Source organism: Sebastes umbrosus, chromosome 7, assembly GCF_015220745.1.
Source record: "Sebastes umbrosus isolate fSebUmb1 chromosome 7, fSebUmb1.pri, whole genome shotgun sequence".
Classification (NCBI taxonomy): domain Eukaryota; kingdom Metazoa; phylum Chordata; class Actinopteri; order Perciformes; family Sebastidae; genus Sebastes; species Sebastes umbrosus.
The window spans coordinates 19,476,906-19,494,613 of NC_051275.1; the positions used below are offsets into that span (position 1 = coordinate 19,476,906).

Consider the following 17,708-nt stretch of genomic DNA (forward strand, 5'->3'; position numbering starts at 1 on the left):
GCTGAGTGGAAAGATACAAAGTATTAGAAATACTATCACTGTTATTTAACACAACAACTGGAGGTTTCATTGACCCTGAGTGACCTTTGTGACAGTGTGATGTCATCAGCTGCTGTCAGTCACACTGGCTTTTGACCTCCACACACTGAATACAGCAGTGTGGCCTGTACATAACTCCTAGTTGACCAAATTATAGATATGTAGCTATGGCCAGATTACACTGCTAGGGGGCTCTAGGTCCCCTATTAACCCTGTTCTTTTTTTTTTCTTTTTTTTTTTCTTTTAAGGTTAAAGGAATACATACACATACTTGTAAAGGGACATACAGACAGCAGCAACAACATATATAAACAAAAAAAAGAAACGTAAAAAAAAGTACTACCCGTTGTAATAGTGCAGTGTCAAGAGATACGTTCATATTCATATACATACAACCAACCTCATATATAGATATATATACATACAGTATATACATATGTCTATTTCTACACGCGCATTCACAGATCTACACGGATCATGCCTTTTTATTTTTTAATCCCCATGGCACATCTGTGTCACCATTTCCAACCAAGCGCACTTCATTCCAATAATAGAGCCAATAATATAATTGTCAAATCATATTTTAGTTGCTTTTTGTGAGTTGATATAAATGTAACTGAATGTGTTAAATGGACATATGATTTCATCTAATATTGATAGCAGGCCCCTTAATTGAATCAAATCGAAATCGTATCGTGGCAGACTTCGGTCTGTCAAAGATACAAACTTGTCTATAATATTACTATTCCTTATCATACTCACCTCAGTGTAAAAACACATTTATTTTGTCCACCAAAAAACTAAAAAGGATTTCTGTCTCCCAAAGGACTCAAATCAACAATGACCCTTTCATTTCTTTCCCCATTATTATGTTAAGAAAACTACAGAGAGATCCATTCCTCTCTGCCTAACAAAGAGCCAATTTGGGCTTGAAATGTACTTTTCTTAATATAATAAGAAGACATTTTGCAGGGTGCAGATAATAGCATTATGAGTCTTTTGGGAGATAAAAGCTGCTTCTCTTACAAAAAATACTGAGAAAATTAGTCTGTCCTGAGTGCTTTCTCAGAAGGATTCAAAGCATTGTCCTTTTATGATAATGGAGTGATGAATTGTACATATTTAAATGACCATAATTATGTTTTATTATTCACACTGAATTACTGAAGATAATGAATGTAACGAATAATCATGTATGGAAAGATCTCAATAAAAGCACCATATTTTTACAACCCTAACTCTGTATTAATCCCATGTAACATTATTTTTGTTATATAATACACATTTTGTTGAAGCTGTCCTGATGGATCCAGGTGATATTATAGACTCCAACCACTTTAGGCTTATCATCCATCAATAGTAAAAGAATGACATAAACGATCCGGCTCCACATTTCTATGAAAAGGGAAATCATTTAACCCATTTGTGCCCGCAACTGAAATTTTTAATTTCAATGTGAAGAAATTTTCAAAAATCAGTCAAATCTTTTGGCTAAAAAGTTAGTTTATCTTGTAATACTATATTTAGTCTTTGGACACGTTTCTGCAATAGACTCCATTATATTTTAGAGAAAAACAGCACTCCCATGTGTCCAAATAGTATGAGAAGAAAATGTCTATCTCAGAAAGGAACACAATCAAGTATTTGGTATCTATGAACTCATAACAAGTTGAATATCAAAAGAATTGCACAGTTTCAGTGTAAAAAAAATGAATATAGAAAACATTTTGATAAAAATGTTTGCGTTTTTCCTAATTTTCCAAAAATCCTGATTTTGACTGTTAATAAAAGTGTTATTTTTCATGTGATCTAAAGTTGTCCTGTTAGATACTCGCCCAAATTATGTCCACACCAAATTTCAAGACTTTTAACTAATCAGAACAAATGTTCCTTATCATACAAAATATAGTCGTTGTGCACAAATGCGTTAATTTAACCCACTTGTAAATGTATTCAGTGCTTCTTTCAAATCACGTTTTCTCTGGTCAACTTTGAAGCAACAACAACGACGAGCAGGCTAGACAATCCTTCATTTTATTCCAATTATGTGTACAGTAGATCACTATAGGAAGCCAACACAGTATATGCGGTAATCAGTCAACAGTTTATGCATCACCCGAGGACCGAACCATAACGCAGAACAACATCTCCTCCATGTCGGGTACCACACCGCATTATTGCTAGAGACCACATAACATGTCAAACAAGATGCTTCATACATACACACAGTCCACTGACATGTTTCTCTAAGATGCAAAAGAAAGTGGATTCGACCTCGACCAGGATTGACCAACAAAGACAAGGACCTGGACAGACATTTGTTATTACTATGAGGATCAGGGTTATTATAAAGGCGTTTAGAAAGATGGAAGACATTCTCTGTGGCTGTGAGATGTACTGAAAAAAGCAAATCAGGCGGTGAAGATTTACTCTCTTTGAGCTGAAATATTCATGAAAAGACATCTTCATTAAGGCATCACACCATTCGTCTTCGTGTTAATTTTAGTGGTGGGCCTCTTTGGCTCATTAGCATTTTCCCTCAAAGCAGACAAACAAGTCAGCAGTCTCTGATGATTTATCCAAGTTGTTACATAATCCCAGTAAGTATAGATCATCTGAAATGTGAGATGTGGTACGCAGGATGTTAATGAGAGGTGGATGGAGAGTTTAATCTACCTGCCGCTTCGTTTAGATGACATGATGAAGTCATGAAGTCTAACAGTCTAAGTTCAGGATTCCTGTTGGGTGGGGAAAAAACAGTTTTATCCTCGGCTGTCTCGTAAAACTTGATGAAGAATAGTGCATACAGTCATGCTAATGGCTTACCCTTGTCACATTTGCATTTTTGCTAAAAAGAAGTTTTCATCCAGACAGTCTCATGTGGCATAATAATAATTATAATATGCCCGTTTGCTTAACGCTGCTTCACACGCAGCATTGACTCCTCACTCGGTTAAGCCTCTTATAAACTATAACATAACAATAATAATCATGTGACAAACAGAAACAATCCATCATACAATTCAGAAAAATATTAAGCAAAACATACTGAGCTCAACAATTACAAAATACAAAGTTAAACAATCATAAAATCTATTTTAACATCTCAAGTGTCCTTAAACTGGCTGACGTGACCTTCTAATAATATATAAATATATTGATATATTGCTTTATTGAGGATATATACTGCTAAAACGTAATGCTAAACTTGTAATTGGACGCTGCAGAAGGCGAGAAAAGCCTCACGGCAACCCATCACAATTAAATCCAGGCTCGCTTCGAAGATGCTCAGTTAAGTCATGGCTCAAGTATAAATCAACTGTGACACAATTTTGAATCAAAAATAACCGAGGTGCCACGTTACATACAGTAAACCTTTATATGCAAATGCCAAAGAGACTTAATATTAAAAGTGTTTCTGAAACAAAAGGACACAATACTTTAGAAATGTCTTAAGTTTCCACACTTTGCTTGCATTTCTTCTATCCACAGCTCCTCTATTATAAGGCAGTAATTACAGTTGGGTACTGAATGGACAACAGTGAAGCAATAACGTAAAAAATAACATTAAAATATAGTTAATTAAATTGTTCATTTGATCTTTCTCATACTGCTTTTTTTTTTTTTCAAGTTGCTATTTGCTCCTTGTTACGCTAGGGGCCACCATGTGCATGTGTTTTGATAACAGAGGACACACACACACACACAGCTTTACAGTACACAGTCACTGTCTTGGTGCATTTTTAAACAGCTACTTTGGGACTTTGGGACAAAATGCAAACAGACCGACTCTATCCGACTTCAGTTGATTCTGTTTCTTGTTTGTCCATTTTTCCTGAAGAGATAACAAACGACAACACAACAACCTCAAACACAAACTAGTTGACACAGTTGTCTTGTGTGTGCGTGCGTGTGTGTGTTTAGTACACAAACCACACCTGAGTGACGGTCCAACCAGTCAGAACATATTATCACCTGTTTATACAAAGCAGTCACTAACTGCAGCAAACACTCGCCTCGATCTGTATCTTTCAGTAAACATACAGGCTAAACATTAGAAGATGCAAAGTATGTCCGTGACCAAAACTACTGCGGTCTGATCTCCACATCAGACAGGAACCGATAAACAAAACAAACATCGCAATTTGAAGAAAAGAAAAACAGATTTTGTTTTTGAAGAAAACATTATTTCTCTTAAACATCTGCTTTTTTCACCACAAATTGAATTGTTAAAATAATCCCAAAAGTGTGTTATGTAAGTGATAATCAGATTTAATTTTTCAAATAAAGTTTTATTGTGATATGTATTTATATTTTTGGTGTTTTGTGTCCATTTGCATTCTCTTTTTGGATGTTTAAAAATGTATTAATTAATCAGTAATTCACAACGAAGAGCTGGATGCCATGATGGGTGACGTGTTTATCCCACCATGTATTACACCAGTTCAAATTGTGATGTGATTTATTCTAAAAGTTTGTTTTATAACGTTTTTGCACCAGGTAAAGCTAACTGAAGCACAATTATTGTTGCTACATTTATCTGCAGTTGATACTAGAGCTGCAACGATTAATCGTTTAATTGATTAGTTGTCAACTATTAAATTAATCGCCAATTATTTTGATAATCGATTAATCTGTTTGAGTAATCATTTAAGAAAAACTCTCTGATTCCAGCTTCTTAAATGTGAATATTTTCTGGTTTCTTTACTCCTCTACAGTAGTAAACTGAATATCTTTGAGTTGTGGACAAAACAAGACATTTGAGGACGTCATCTTGGGCTTTGGGAAAAAACGATCAACTTTTTTCACCATTTTCTGACATTTCATAGACCAAACAACTAATCGATTAATCGAGAAAATAATCAAGAGATTAATCAACAATGAAAATAATTGTTAGTTGCAGCCCTAATTGACACATTGCACTGTGATTTCAAACAGTTTCAACTGATGTCAGGTCTTGTATCAAAAAGTTTCCCCCTAATATAGTGTTTCCTGAAGCGTCACCCTCAGTTTTTGGGGTTTACGTTGACGTATGGGAGATAACCGGTTGAGGTTAGGGCTAAGAAACAAACTGATCGGGGATATCGACACAACACTGAAATTATGAGTCCTGATTAATTATTTTCATGGACACCTTCTGGCAAATCAGATAGGAATATTTACTGTGTTTAAGGTATAAATAGGTGTAATACAGATAAAATGGATCTACTGAAACAGATGTGCAGCTGTCATGGGTTAAAATTCAGACGTGTTTGTATATTGTTTTCAAAGCAACGATAACAGACGTCCTTCCAATCAACATTTGGACTCACGCAGACGTGCATACCACTTCAGATATTCTCAGCTGTTACTCAGTCGGGGGCCACACAAACGTTTGGTCACATGGTTGATTTATGGTTGGCCTTGAAAGCTCACAGTTGGTCAGGCTACACAACCCATCGGCTTGTAGTCTGCCTAAAATGGCTGCTACCATTCACCATCCCCATATTTCAATTTCCAATTTCATTTATATAGCGCCGCCAGATCATAACAGAAGTTATCTTAGGGCACTTTTCATACTAGACCGTACTCTTTATAGATCAAAAAGGGGGTTGCTTTGAAATAAGGCCCCACAGTATACTGAACATGTGACACCAGTGTAAACAGATAATTCATCTAACTTCAAGACTGACTTTTGCAAGTTATTTAAGGTTATATCAAAGTCCATATTAAAAAGTGTCTACAATAAGTGTGATATAATTCAATAGCTAAAACCAGTCTCAGTAGTCAAGGTGCAGAACAACAGTTGACAGCATTTAACAGTCCGACAGAAGATAATGAAGTGCAGGTCACAGTAGTTGCTAATCTGCCTTCGCCTCAGCAGCAGGAGGCGCTGCAGCTGCAGACATCAGTCTGGCAGCTTCACCCTGGGGCCCCTCTCCACCTCCTTCCTCCTCATCCTCCTTCTCCAGGCCCAGCAGAGGCTGTCTCTGTGCCACAGCGTGCCTGGAGCGAGCCCTGTGCCGTCGAGGGTGGAGGAAGAGCGCAGGGTCCGGCATCGCCGTGGGCTCTGCGGGGCCCGTCACTTTCTCTATGGGCACGCACTCCCGGGCACGCTCCACTCTCAAAGACGCCCTGACGCTCTTACGCTTGGGTTTAACCACAGGAGAGGAAGGGGAGGCTCCTGACGGCATCTGTGGAGAGACAGAGTTCTGCTCGGCACCATACTGGGCCCCCTGATTGTTGGCTCGGGCGAGGAGTCCGTGCCGCTGCTGCATCCGCTGGTGGTGCAGTTTCTGCCTGGCGGCGTGCAGCTGGAAGGAGAGGTACGCCGCCGCCTCCGTTTGTTTCTGCAGCTCCGTGTTAAGGATGGTGGAACAGTGGCTGCGTCGTTTGAGCTCCTCCAGGAAATGGCGCTCCTTCTCCTTGAGATTGGCTCTGAGGGCTCCCACCAAAGCGCCTTTGTGACTCAGCTCCATACGAAGCTCTCCTAAGGTGCACTCCTGGTCGGTCAGACGGCTCTCCACGTCCCAACAGCGGTTCTCCAGGAGCTCCTCTTCCTCCTGTAACTCTGACACAGAGATGGACCACAAATACAAGTGTTAAATACCTGCAGGAGTTTCCATCTAGAACTGTAAAATGTGCCGACATATATGACCTGCTGCTACATAGTCTATATAGTCTATAATCTATATAAAGAGTTTAACAATTCATAACAATAATCTCTTTCCACAACCTACTACAGTGTACAAAAAAAATAAGCACATATATAGTAACACAGCATATACAGACAGTTTAATACACCTCGTGCTTTTTGCAGATTAGTTATCTCGCCTCAAAGAGCAAAGTTGAGCATTTGTTGGGCCACACAAGCGCTAATCCTCAGCACATATCACCATAGAGGCACAACTCAGAGATTGTCCAGATCATATTTTGTTCACGCAGTAAAATATGTATGAAAGTAATTAATGGGACCAAGTCTGAGTATTATTTGGGATACCACCAGTTTCCTCTCAAAATCTGATGAGGATAATCTGAAAATGGTGCAGCATGTGGCGTTAAAACTGGAGCTAGAAGTGACACACATATCTGGAAAGGGTAATCCTACCCCTAACTGAGTCTTCATCATCTAGCTTAATAATATTTTGGGGTTTGTTTTAAAGATAGCTGTTCATTATAAACAAATTTGTCTAATTCTTGTCTGCATTTTTCGTGAAGAAGAACCTTATTTTAAGTCTTGTTACTCAGCAGGAATGTAGCACAACGTGGAAGTGAAAGCAGTCCCTAAAGTCAATGAATAATCGCGATAAATAATTGTTGTAATTGATAAATGATTCTCATTTTGGCCATAATCGTGCAGCCCTAATGCAAGAGGTGGAGATGAAAACATGAACCAATTAAGAGAGAAAACTAGCCAGCACAGATCAAATCTTAACAATGTTGTTTTAGGTTAAATCCTCCTTTACTACTTACAGCAAGGTACAGTCATGCTGCATCACAGATACATAACACACTGTACATACAGCTAGTCCTATTTTCTCACAGCAAAGAAAGTCCACTGGCTAAATTCTATAACATCAACTAGTGCTGATTTGTTCCCAGGAGATAAAACTATTTGAGGAACTTCAACCTCTCTGCCAACTAAGGTCCGGTTTAACGCAGTATTGTGCTTATTGTTCTCTCTCTGTTTTTGCTTCTGTAGACATTTGTGCTCTTTCATTCCAGTAAAATTCCCCAGAGGAGAGGAGAGGAGAGGAGAGGGAGGGAGGGAGGGAGGTATGGATGAAAAGCCAGAGCAGCAACCTCGGGGCTGACTGAGCTGGAGCTTGCCAGAGGAGAAGGAGATTACATCCACAGAGTCTCTGCCCATAGAAATAGGGCAGGTTTCAGGGTCGGAGAATCCAAAAGGGTGGAGGGAGGTTTGGTGAAACTATAAATCCAGGAATCCATATTAGGCTTAAATGTAATAGGGTGCTTCATATACTGTACGTTGATAAAAGCTTTGAGTTTGAGGTTAAAGCTGCTAGTTCATATTGCTTTATGATGTACATTTTTGCTCTAGCTTTCTCTTCCCTTTATCATACCTTTTTCATCTATGATTTTATTTCACTAGTATCTCTTTCAGGATGGATCCTCTGAGGACCGATCAGTCTCAGGTTTTCTGTCGCCCATCACCACACCCAGGTTGAGCTCATATGCTAACTATAGACTACAGTACCTAATGTGATCTTCCATACCCATCTCCCCTCCTCCTCTTCCTCCTCCTCCTCTTCTTCCTCCTCCTCCTCTTCCTCCACGTCTGCAGCTGACCGCATCCTCGTCTTTTCCCCTTAATCTCCCTCCTCGCTACCTCTCATTACCTCTCTCCTTCGACCTCCTCCTCCCTCCTTTTTCCTGCCTCTACGTCTCTCTTGTTCTCAGCAAAGTCTTGTAAGTGGACACCCCCTCTGGGACGACGAGGAAAAACCGAGAGCAGGGAGAAGAGAAAGAGGATGGATCAATGTGTCAGGGTGGGAGGAGAACAGAGGCCCGTGCCGTATTGATGGATCGGGGGATAACCTGTCCTGGAAAAGGAGATGGGATCTAATGGCTGAGTAATGCAGCCAAGCACGACTCCCCCCCACCCTCATTATATTCACACAGCCTTTTGACTTGTCTTCTCCTTCTCTGTCTCTAATTCGCTGTGACAAAATGGTGCCTAACTCTGCATCCCTGCACCCAGACACCACAGACGGTCCTGCAAATGTCAGCTATGAGCCAAATATGTTGAGGCATGCTGTCTTTGCAGCTGTGTCCGACCTCCATACAGCTGTGACCAACTCTTTTTTACACAGAAAAACAAGGAAACACAGATGCACTTTGCACCCTTGATCTGTCATGGTTTGTCAGAGACGTCCCCCACCTTAGCGGTGAGTAAATGAGGAGAGAGAGATAAGGAGGAAAGTGTGATAAGAGGGAGGAGGGCGGCTGACAGGGATCCATCCCCTGGGGGATGGGAGGGCGGCGAGGACAGAGGGAGGCAGAGAGGGTAGCTGGCGTCGAGTTGTGGTGGATTGGGGGTTGAGGTTGAGTGCGGCGAAGACAAACAAGCTCAAGGAGGTGTAAACATGTGTCTGTCTTTCTATTTCAAGGGCAGCCGGAGAGCTGATCCAGGATGGAGGTGGGTGAGGAAGTGTGAGGAAATGTGTTTTTAACATACCTATTTGGCTTCTGCCTGGAGGCTTCACCTTTAAATCACTTGTCAGCTCTGAAAAACACAAGAGAAAGATAAAACCATAGCGTTAAAGAGACATATGAAAAAACACACATGAAATCATAATTGTTGAGCTTAAATACAGATGCTCAATGGTGCTGAAATGTCTTATTAAAGCTGACAGTTTCTGTTTGCTGCTGCTGCTGCTGCTGGTTAACATAGCAGATGCTCGATGCAGTTTCCAGCACACTTTCAGTGAGCTCTATGCATAATTCATGAAGCTAAATCTGAAACTTTACATCAAAGACTGATGTCCTGCTACATTACTTGTCTTGGAACGGAGGAAAAACTCCACAGCTGCAACCTCAATAAGACATATTAGCTTTATTAGCATTCCTCACTGAAATCAATATCCACTTAAATAAAAACTACTGGCTGTGCAGTCTGTTTCAAGACGAAATGCAAACCAAACCAATAGGAACGTTTAAAAAGTTGAGTAAAATGCTACCAATGTAAAGATGCGATGTAAGCAGAGCCGCATTTATCCCAACATCTCATGTAGCTGAATAACTCTTTACAGCGCGTTGTGGCAGATTTCAACAGTTTAACCCAAAGCTACAGTTTCACATCGGAACATTCTGCAGACTGATGGATCATAAAGGTGATACAGGATTTTGTATAGCGAACCGATCAATAGAGATGTTCTCAAGTGATACTGTGCAGACTCTCTGTCGTTTTATAAGCCTTCACGGGCTCTCAGATCTCTCAGAAGAAAATAGGCAGCGCAGCTTTTTTTAACAAAGCTCCAAAATTGTTGAATACCCTACCAAACGGTGTAAGAGATGCTCTGTGGACATTTTTATATGACAGCTGAAAACCTATTTAATTACGCTTATAATTAATATCAATCTATTTATTACTATATGGGGCTGTCAATCAATTAAAATATACTTGTTTTATGCAAATGTATGTATATATTTATAATTGGAAATTAATTAACAACACAAACCAATGCCAAATATTGTCCAGAAACCCTCACAGGTACTGCATTTAGCATAAAAAAATATGCTCAAATCCTAACATGGTAAACTGCAGCCCAAAAGTCAACAACAGCTGTCAGTGTGTCAGTGTGCTGACTTGACTATGACTTGCCCCAAACTGCATGTGATTATCATAAAGTGGGCATGTCTGTAAAGGGGAGACTCGTGGGTACCCAAAGAACCCATTTACATTCACATATCTTGAGGTCAAAATAAGTTTGGAGCGTTATTTAACCTCCTTCCCGACAAGCGAGTAGTACCAATTGTGGTACCAATGTTTCATATACCAGCATCATCTAGCTTTAAAACTGAGCCCGCTACAACATAAAAATCATAAGTTGCATTAATGCATTAAAGAAATTAGTGGCGTTAAAACTAATTTGTGTTAACGCTTTATTATTGTATTAACTTTGACAGCCCTAATTATTATGTATTTTAACTTATTTTTTTAATTAATTCTTTCATTTTTATTATTGTCAGTGGTCTCTTTTTAATTTCACTAATGTATTTTATCATAAACTGTCCTCTTATTGTCTAATTTTATAGCCTATCTGTCTGAATGTGTTGCATTTTTCTTTCTTTTTTAAAGCACTTTGAGCTACATCTCTTGTATGAAAAGTGCTCTATAAATAAAGTTATTATTATTATTATTTCGTATTTGTGTAAAACGGCCGACTTTCTGTATCGTGCAGTTTGTGTTTCTCCTGAATACTGTTATACTCCGTGTCCCGCTGTACACAACCTTTATGTCTTGCATTAGTGGATGCATCCATTTGTCTTGTGCCATAAAAAAACAGATAACAGACAGTCAGAAGCTTTCTTCTCTCAATGTTCGATTGCACAATAAAAAACATGATTGTAGGATTTTGCTTTAGTAGTGCAGGAAGTAGTAATAGAGCTGAATGATGATACTACACCGGCATGATTATAGGATTATCCAAACATTACATGATATGATAGCTGGCACGCCGGCATTTTTAGATACAGGATGGATTATATCTCATGTTGGTGCATTACATTTATGGTTTTGAGAAGATAATGTAACAGACTGGTGTGTGGTACTCGGTTATTAGCAGGGTTGGATTGTCCCTGGTAAAAAAACTATGTCAGCTTAGAGTCTCTGACGGGGATGTGGGGGTCGGACTGCTGGTCCTGTCTGTCCCGTCAGTCATGTCGGACTGCAGGGAAATCTCTACATTCAGCTTTCAGTACACACTCAAACACAGTGATGTTTCTGTGTGTGTCATTTTTAGATTAATGTGGCGTAGCTGTATCCTATTTTAATTTACCATTTTGCCAGAAATAGGTGACATAATCGTAAACTAGTTGAATTTTAAAGAAAGGAGAAAGCCATCGCTTTAAATCTGTAACTCTCTACTATCACTCACTTAGATGTTTACTAAAAATATGAAGCAGAATCTAGAGCAGCAGATGTTATTATTATTATTCGTTTGCCTTTCTTCTCCTCTTGCTCTCCCTGTCACACCCTTTCTGCTTCCCTCTGCAGTCAGCACAACACGCCCACCCATGCAGCTGGCATGAAGAGAGCAAGACAGAGGAGAGGAAGAGGGTGGGAAGAGAGGTAGTAGGGAAGGAAGGGAGGATAGAGAAACAACAGAGAGGCAGTCCCAGACAGACAGACTCGCTGATAGCTGTTTAAGTACTGAACTGACTTCCAAATATGACTTTGAGAGGTCATGTTTTCTAGTCATTGTCCTCATTCGCGGCTGCCAGAATCACTCACGAAGTTAATTTAACGGCAGGAAATCGTCTCTGGGAACTATTCCATGAAACAATGAAAAACGAGGAGCTCAGCACATTGCAGCAACATCCAGTGTGTGTGATGTACGTCTGGCTTATCTCCTATACAACCTCTACAGGTTTTTGTTTCATGGCTCGACCTTGAATGTTGCAAACATATCTTGAAAGACACGTTATATCAGAGAATAAGCCCCAATTTAAAAAAACAAGAAGACAAAAATTGATTTAGCTCGTTGTTCGGGGAGACAGAAGTGCCTTCATGGTGGTGGGAATGAGAGTTTAGAACAATATACAAAGAGGTCAGCAGTACAAAGGCAGAGCTGATATATGCACGGCAACATCGTCAGCTCAACCTTGCAGTATCCTTCCAGGCTGCACATTAGTGAGCTGGCAGCAAACAACCCATCACACCTGCAAACTGCATTAGCCTATCAGCACCTAGCCTCACACAGCCGTCCTCCAGACTCTTCACCATCACCTCGTTTTATATCTGTGGAACTCTTTGAGAAAACACCAAAAAAAAACTGAGAGAATGACTGCAAGTTATACATGCTGTCAAAATGTTAGCGGAAACATGGCGTGAAAAGGAGCCTGCTTTCCTACAGTGCAGACGATTTGCAGCTACATTTTTTTGCTGATATCCTTGTTTTTTTCTGCTAGAAATTATGGACACTGGCTCCTGGATACTTATAAATCAGTGCGGCCTACAAACAGCACAAGCCTTTTGCCTGAAGCTCAGTGACAAACCTGGACCAGGCTGAAGCCAGTTAGCAGCAAGACGCCCTCCTCCTCCACGGACAAATTTCAAATTGCAGTGGACAACAAGAGTGCACATTACAGAACCTTTAGCTTTAACACTTTGAATTGCATTGTTGTTGAAAGGTGCTATACAAATCAACTTGCCTTGCCTACAGGAAAGGGTGCGTGGTTGCCATTTGATCTTACTTTGCCTTAAAAAAAGCAGACACTTGCCTGTAAAGCCTTTTAACAGATTTTCCCTCTGGCATGAGAGCATCATAAGAAGCTTTAAAGATGCTCGGCAGAAAGAGATATGTGTGTGTGTTTTTAGTGAGTGTGGTGAAATAATGTCCCTGTATATGCAACCCCACGAAACCCTTTGAGGAATGTGTACATGAAAGGCTGTGTTATAGCTTGTATAGATATACAAACTGGATTCACGACTCCAGCGGCTGCAGGACAAAGATTTATATTTCGTTTGTTTGTTGCTACTGAAAAAAAAAATGCAATTAAATTCTCTGGGGAGACTTCTTTATTGATTCAATTATTTTGTATAATGAAAAGTATTGTGTTTCTGAAGGTTTGGCCACAAATTGTCACATAAACATTCAACTTTAACTCCACATTGACTAAAAATTATAAACAATCTGTAACAGTACCAGTTGGACCGCCCTTTGTGTTCACAGTGTTGTTGGTTTCAGTCTCACTCACACACACACATACACACACACACACACACACACACACACACACACACACACACACACACACACACACACACACTCTAACCACCAAGCACAGCTTTATTGACCAGATGTGATCATGCAGCAGAGCTACAGTACAAAGTGATGGAGGGGGTTGTTTTCTCTACACAACTGGTCACATTGGCTCTGAGCCAGCTCACCCCATACATCTCTTTCTTTCTCACACACACACACACACACACACACACACACACACACACCACAATCCCATTCATATGGATTACTAAAGATATGGGATCCATGGATTAACCACGATGGATATGTTTGAATGTATCTCTCTGAGGATGTATTGTGTGTGTGACAATTAAATGTGTGTGTGTGTGTGTGTGTGTGTGTGTGTGCGTGTATTCAATCACATAAGGGGATTCTCCTCGACTCTGAGGACACAGAGCTGCCCCCCCTACAAGGTTAAATATATTCATATTCACTATAGTGAAAGGATAAGGGAAGCCTCCAGGGAATTAATGAAATTAAATAGAAAACCCTCACAATTATAGAAGTATAAATGTGTGTGTGTGTGTGTGTGTGTGTGTGTGTGTGTGTGTGTGTGTGTGCGCGCGCGTGCATGTGCGTGTGTGTGTGTGTTGCCTGCTTGATTAAATGGAAAACATCCATTAGGCTCGAAACAGGAAATGATGCAATCTACAGGAATCGTAGCATGACATCACCGTGTAGTCATTGTGTGGCATTGATTGATGGTGCACACACACACACACACACACACACACACACACACACAACACATGAACAATGAGGTCTGTATGCACATGTAGAGATTTAGTTTCTCTACTACGTAATAACTGCCAATTGTAACCGAACACAGAGTCACAACAATAGCTTATGTTCTTTCCAAAATTAAATATGGATCATGTGGTCCCATCAAATGAAGGCTCTACCTGGATAGAATCACATCTGGGTGCTGCGGCTCGATGGATTATCATAAAGTGTAAAAAACCTAATTTAAAATGCGCAAGTAGCTGTCTTCTTCCCAATATTACATCAAGCCTCTAATTAAAAATCTCTTTAAATCTTCTCTCTGAGGCTCAAAGAGATTATATAGCAGCACAACAAAGACACCAAAGGATCCTTCACTTAAATGTGCAGCTCATTAGTGCTGAAATTATTAGTCAATTATCGGCACAGAATTTCAAACAAAGGTGCCAAACAAGATCTGGTTCTGTCTGGTTCTCAATATGATATATATGAAATATGATAGTAAATTGAATATATATATTGGGTTTTGGACTGTTGCTTGATCAATACAAGCAGTTTTAACATCAATTGTGGGGATTTTTTTGACAGTTCACAGACTAAATTAAAATTATAATTAGAAGACAATGGTTAGTTGCAGCCCTATAGGTGATAAATCAGTATCCTTACAGCTTATCTATTTATAAAGCATTAATAAACGACTTTAAAATTCTTTAGTGACATATATAGGCTGTAGCATAAACCCTTATCGTACAGAGGAATATAGTAAACAAGTCATATTTAAGTACCTTCCTCTAACTCAAGGGTGTTGGAGTTCCCTCATGCACACACACAAACACACACACACAGTAACATCATCATCATCATCATCATCATCATCATCATCATCAGCAGCAGCAGTGTGTCCCTCACCTGAGCATCGTTTCTGCAGGGAGAGGATCTCCAGGTGGAGGCCGTGGAGTAAAGTGAGGTGCTCCTGCCTGAGGAACACCACGCTCCTCTCCACACTCCCAATCTGCCGAGACAGGCTGCCCTCATCACCCATGGCCGAGTCTGGAGGAGGACAGAAGGAGGAGAAGGAGGACATCAGGAGGATCAAACAGCATCTAGAGCAGACCTGGGCGTTATACGGCTCGGGGGCCAGAAGCCGCCCTCGTGATGGCTCAGCCTGGTCTCAGACAAACCACACAATTTTAGGCGAGGACAGCCGAGGGATTGCTAGTTAAGCTACAAAAGCAGCAAGGACTTTTCTACAAAGCTGCATGCAACGAAAGAAGGAAATTTAAGTGTTAATGTTAAGTTAAATGTTAAGTTTTGTTACAGTCCTGTACAGTTCAAATACTGCTGTATAAAATTGAATTTCTTTTAATAATAATATGCTGTTTGGAGTGATTTTCAGTGTGATAAATCCTGAAAAATATGTTTTTTCTAATATTTAATCTTGTAATAAAAGGTTACGTCTGACAGAATTTGTTTGGCCCACCCCTGATCTACACTGTAAACAATTGCTGTTAATTTACAGCAGGATTCCAACAGTATTAACCTGTTATTGCTAAAAACAGTGCTTTACTGTTAATACAAAAGAAAACCTGTTAAATTACGCTCATAGGCCGTTTTTTAACTGAACTATAATGCATTCTTATAAAACATCACTTTACTGCTGATCAACTGTCTAAAGTATCATCAGTAACAGTTTCATGCAGTATTTCTTTAATTCTGGGACCTGATCTGCACATGTGAAGCTTGTACATTGTACATGATTGTAAAATCAGTGAATTAGCTTTATTGTTCTTCACTCACATGTTGTTATGGTTTGCATTCTGTGCTTGTAGCCAGCTAGAGACAGAACATTTGGAGAAAAGTGTCAACAAGTCTGTTATAGCCTTTTTCCTAACAAGTGCCTTTAATTGTATTTAGTGTGACTATTCCTATGTCTGTAACCTGCTAAGTCTATTCATCTAGGCAAAAAATAATGTTTATTAAAATGTATGTAAAAAATAAATAGTGCATTAAAACAAATCAGTAAGATAATGTAAAAGAAAGGTGAAAAACTGCTATATAATGTATCTTTAAACAGTAAATTAACTGTAAAATACTGTGACATTAATAAAAAAAACAGTATTTTTCATTAACAGTATAAAGCTGTAAATTTCAGCGACAGTATAATAATGTTAATTTTACAGTAACATAAAGGCAACCCTGCTGCCAGTTCTTTACTGTTATTTTACTGGGAAATTCTTAACAGTGTAGAGACTAGAGAGACTATACCTTTTTCCAACTTCATATTACACTGTAAAGCTGCTAAATGTCATTTATCCATATACTGGGAACATTGCTTATGTCAGCCACACAGAGAGAGAGGAGTGCAAGTTCTCTATTGAGGTCATGTGGGAGCTATAAATAAGGTATTGATGACCACAGAGATCAGCAGAAATGGGGAGAAAACATGCACTTACAGTTTTTAATTAATAATAATAAAGCATTTCCATTAGATCTTAAGTGGATGCATGCATCTGCTTACCTTTTAATGTGCCAAAAATCTACTAAATATGATTCGTTATAAAAACGTCCTGGGATGCTTGCATGCTGGCCTGCGATGCTGCTGCTGGTCCAAATCCTTTAGAGGACGAAGAGGCTGGACAGCTGAGTAAAAATGCAAAAGCACCACGATGCATGGCACCAAGGTCCTGCTGGTCGCTGCAGCAACAACATGGAGCATCTTTATCAGGAGGAGGAAGAGGAGGATGCTGTTAAATGCGTCGATATGTGAAAAGTGCGCAGTCCATTTTTCAACAACATGCGCACCAGTCTTCCTCTTCTTCTTCTTCCTCCTCCTCCTCGTCGCCCACCAGCTTGCTGCTGACACATCAAGCTGCTGTGAGTGAAGACTGAGAGGCTGAGAGGATGAAAACAAGCCGCCGAGAGCAGAAACACGCGAGATCATCATCGGAGCAGCTGATTGGATGAGCAGGACGGATCAGCTGTACGTCTCTCTGAGGAGGACCCATACAAAGAGAGAGAGAGAGGGAGTACAAAGGAAAACACGAAATACTGTGTAATGACTCACTGGGATAAATAAATACATGATAATATTAAAAAATGTGACTGGAAAGCAGATATTTTAGTCAATTGTTTATTTTGGGACTCTATATACAAAGTGAGGTGGGATTTCTGCTTCATGGACAGAGACAACCCAGCCTGCTGCAGTGGTGCTCAACCTGCGGGCCGCGGACCTCCTGGGGACGTCTCAGGAGTTCTGCTGTTACACAGGAGATGTAGTGGGGGAAAGTAGGTCTATACGACGGAATATCAGGGTCACATTGAGGGGAAAAAAATAACAAAGAGATTTAGAGAATAAAGTCATAATATTACAAGAAAAAAGTTGTTATTTAATGAAAATTAAGTCATACTATTTCAAGAAAAAAAGTCGTAATATTACAAGAAAAAAGTTGTTATTTAATGAAAATTAAGTCATACTATTTC

General features: G+C 39.7%; 1 protein-coding gene across 1 annotated transcript; it reads right to left on the reverse strand.

Moving 5' to 3' along the window:
- Nucleotides 1-5,184: 5,184 nt before the first annotated feature.
- si:dkey-54n8.4 (coiled-coil domain-containing protein 92) lies at nt 5,185-17,168 on the reverse strand. The gene is made up of 4 exons (XM_037776294.1): nt 16,747-17,168; nt 15,138-15,278; nt 9,218-9,265; nt 5,185-6,589 (listed from the first exon to the last, which is right to left on the reverse strand). The coding sequence occupies exons 2-4, from the start codon at nt 15,268-15,270 to the stop codon at nt 5,880-5,882; spliced, it is 891 nt and encodes a 296-aa protein (XP_037632222.1). The 5' UTR covers nt 15,271-15,278; nt 16,747-17,168; the 3' UTR covers nt 5,185-5,879.
- Between the last annotated feature and the right edge of the window lie 540 nt (nt 17,169-17,708).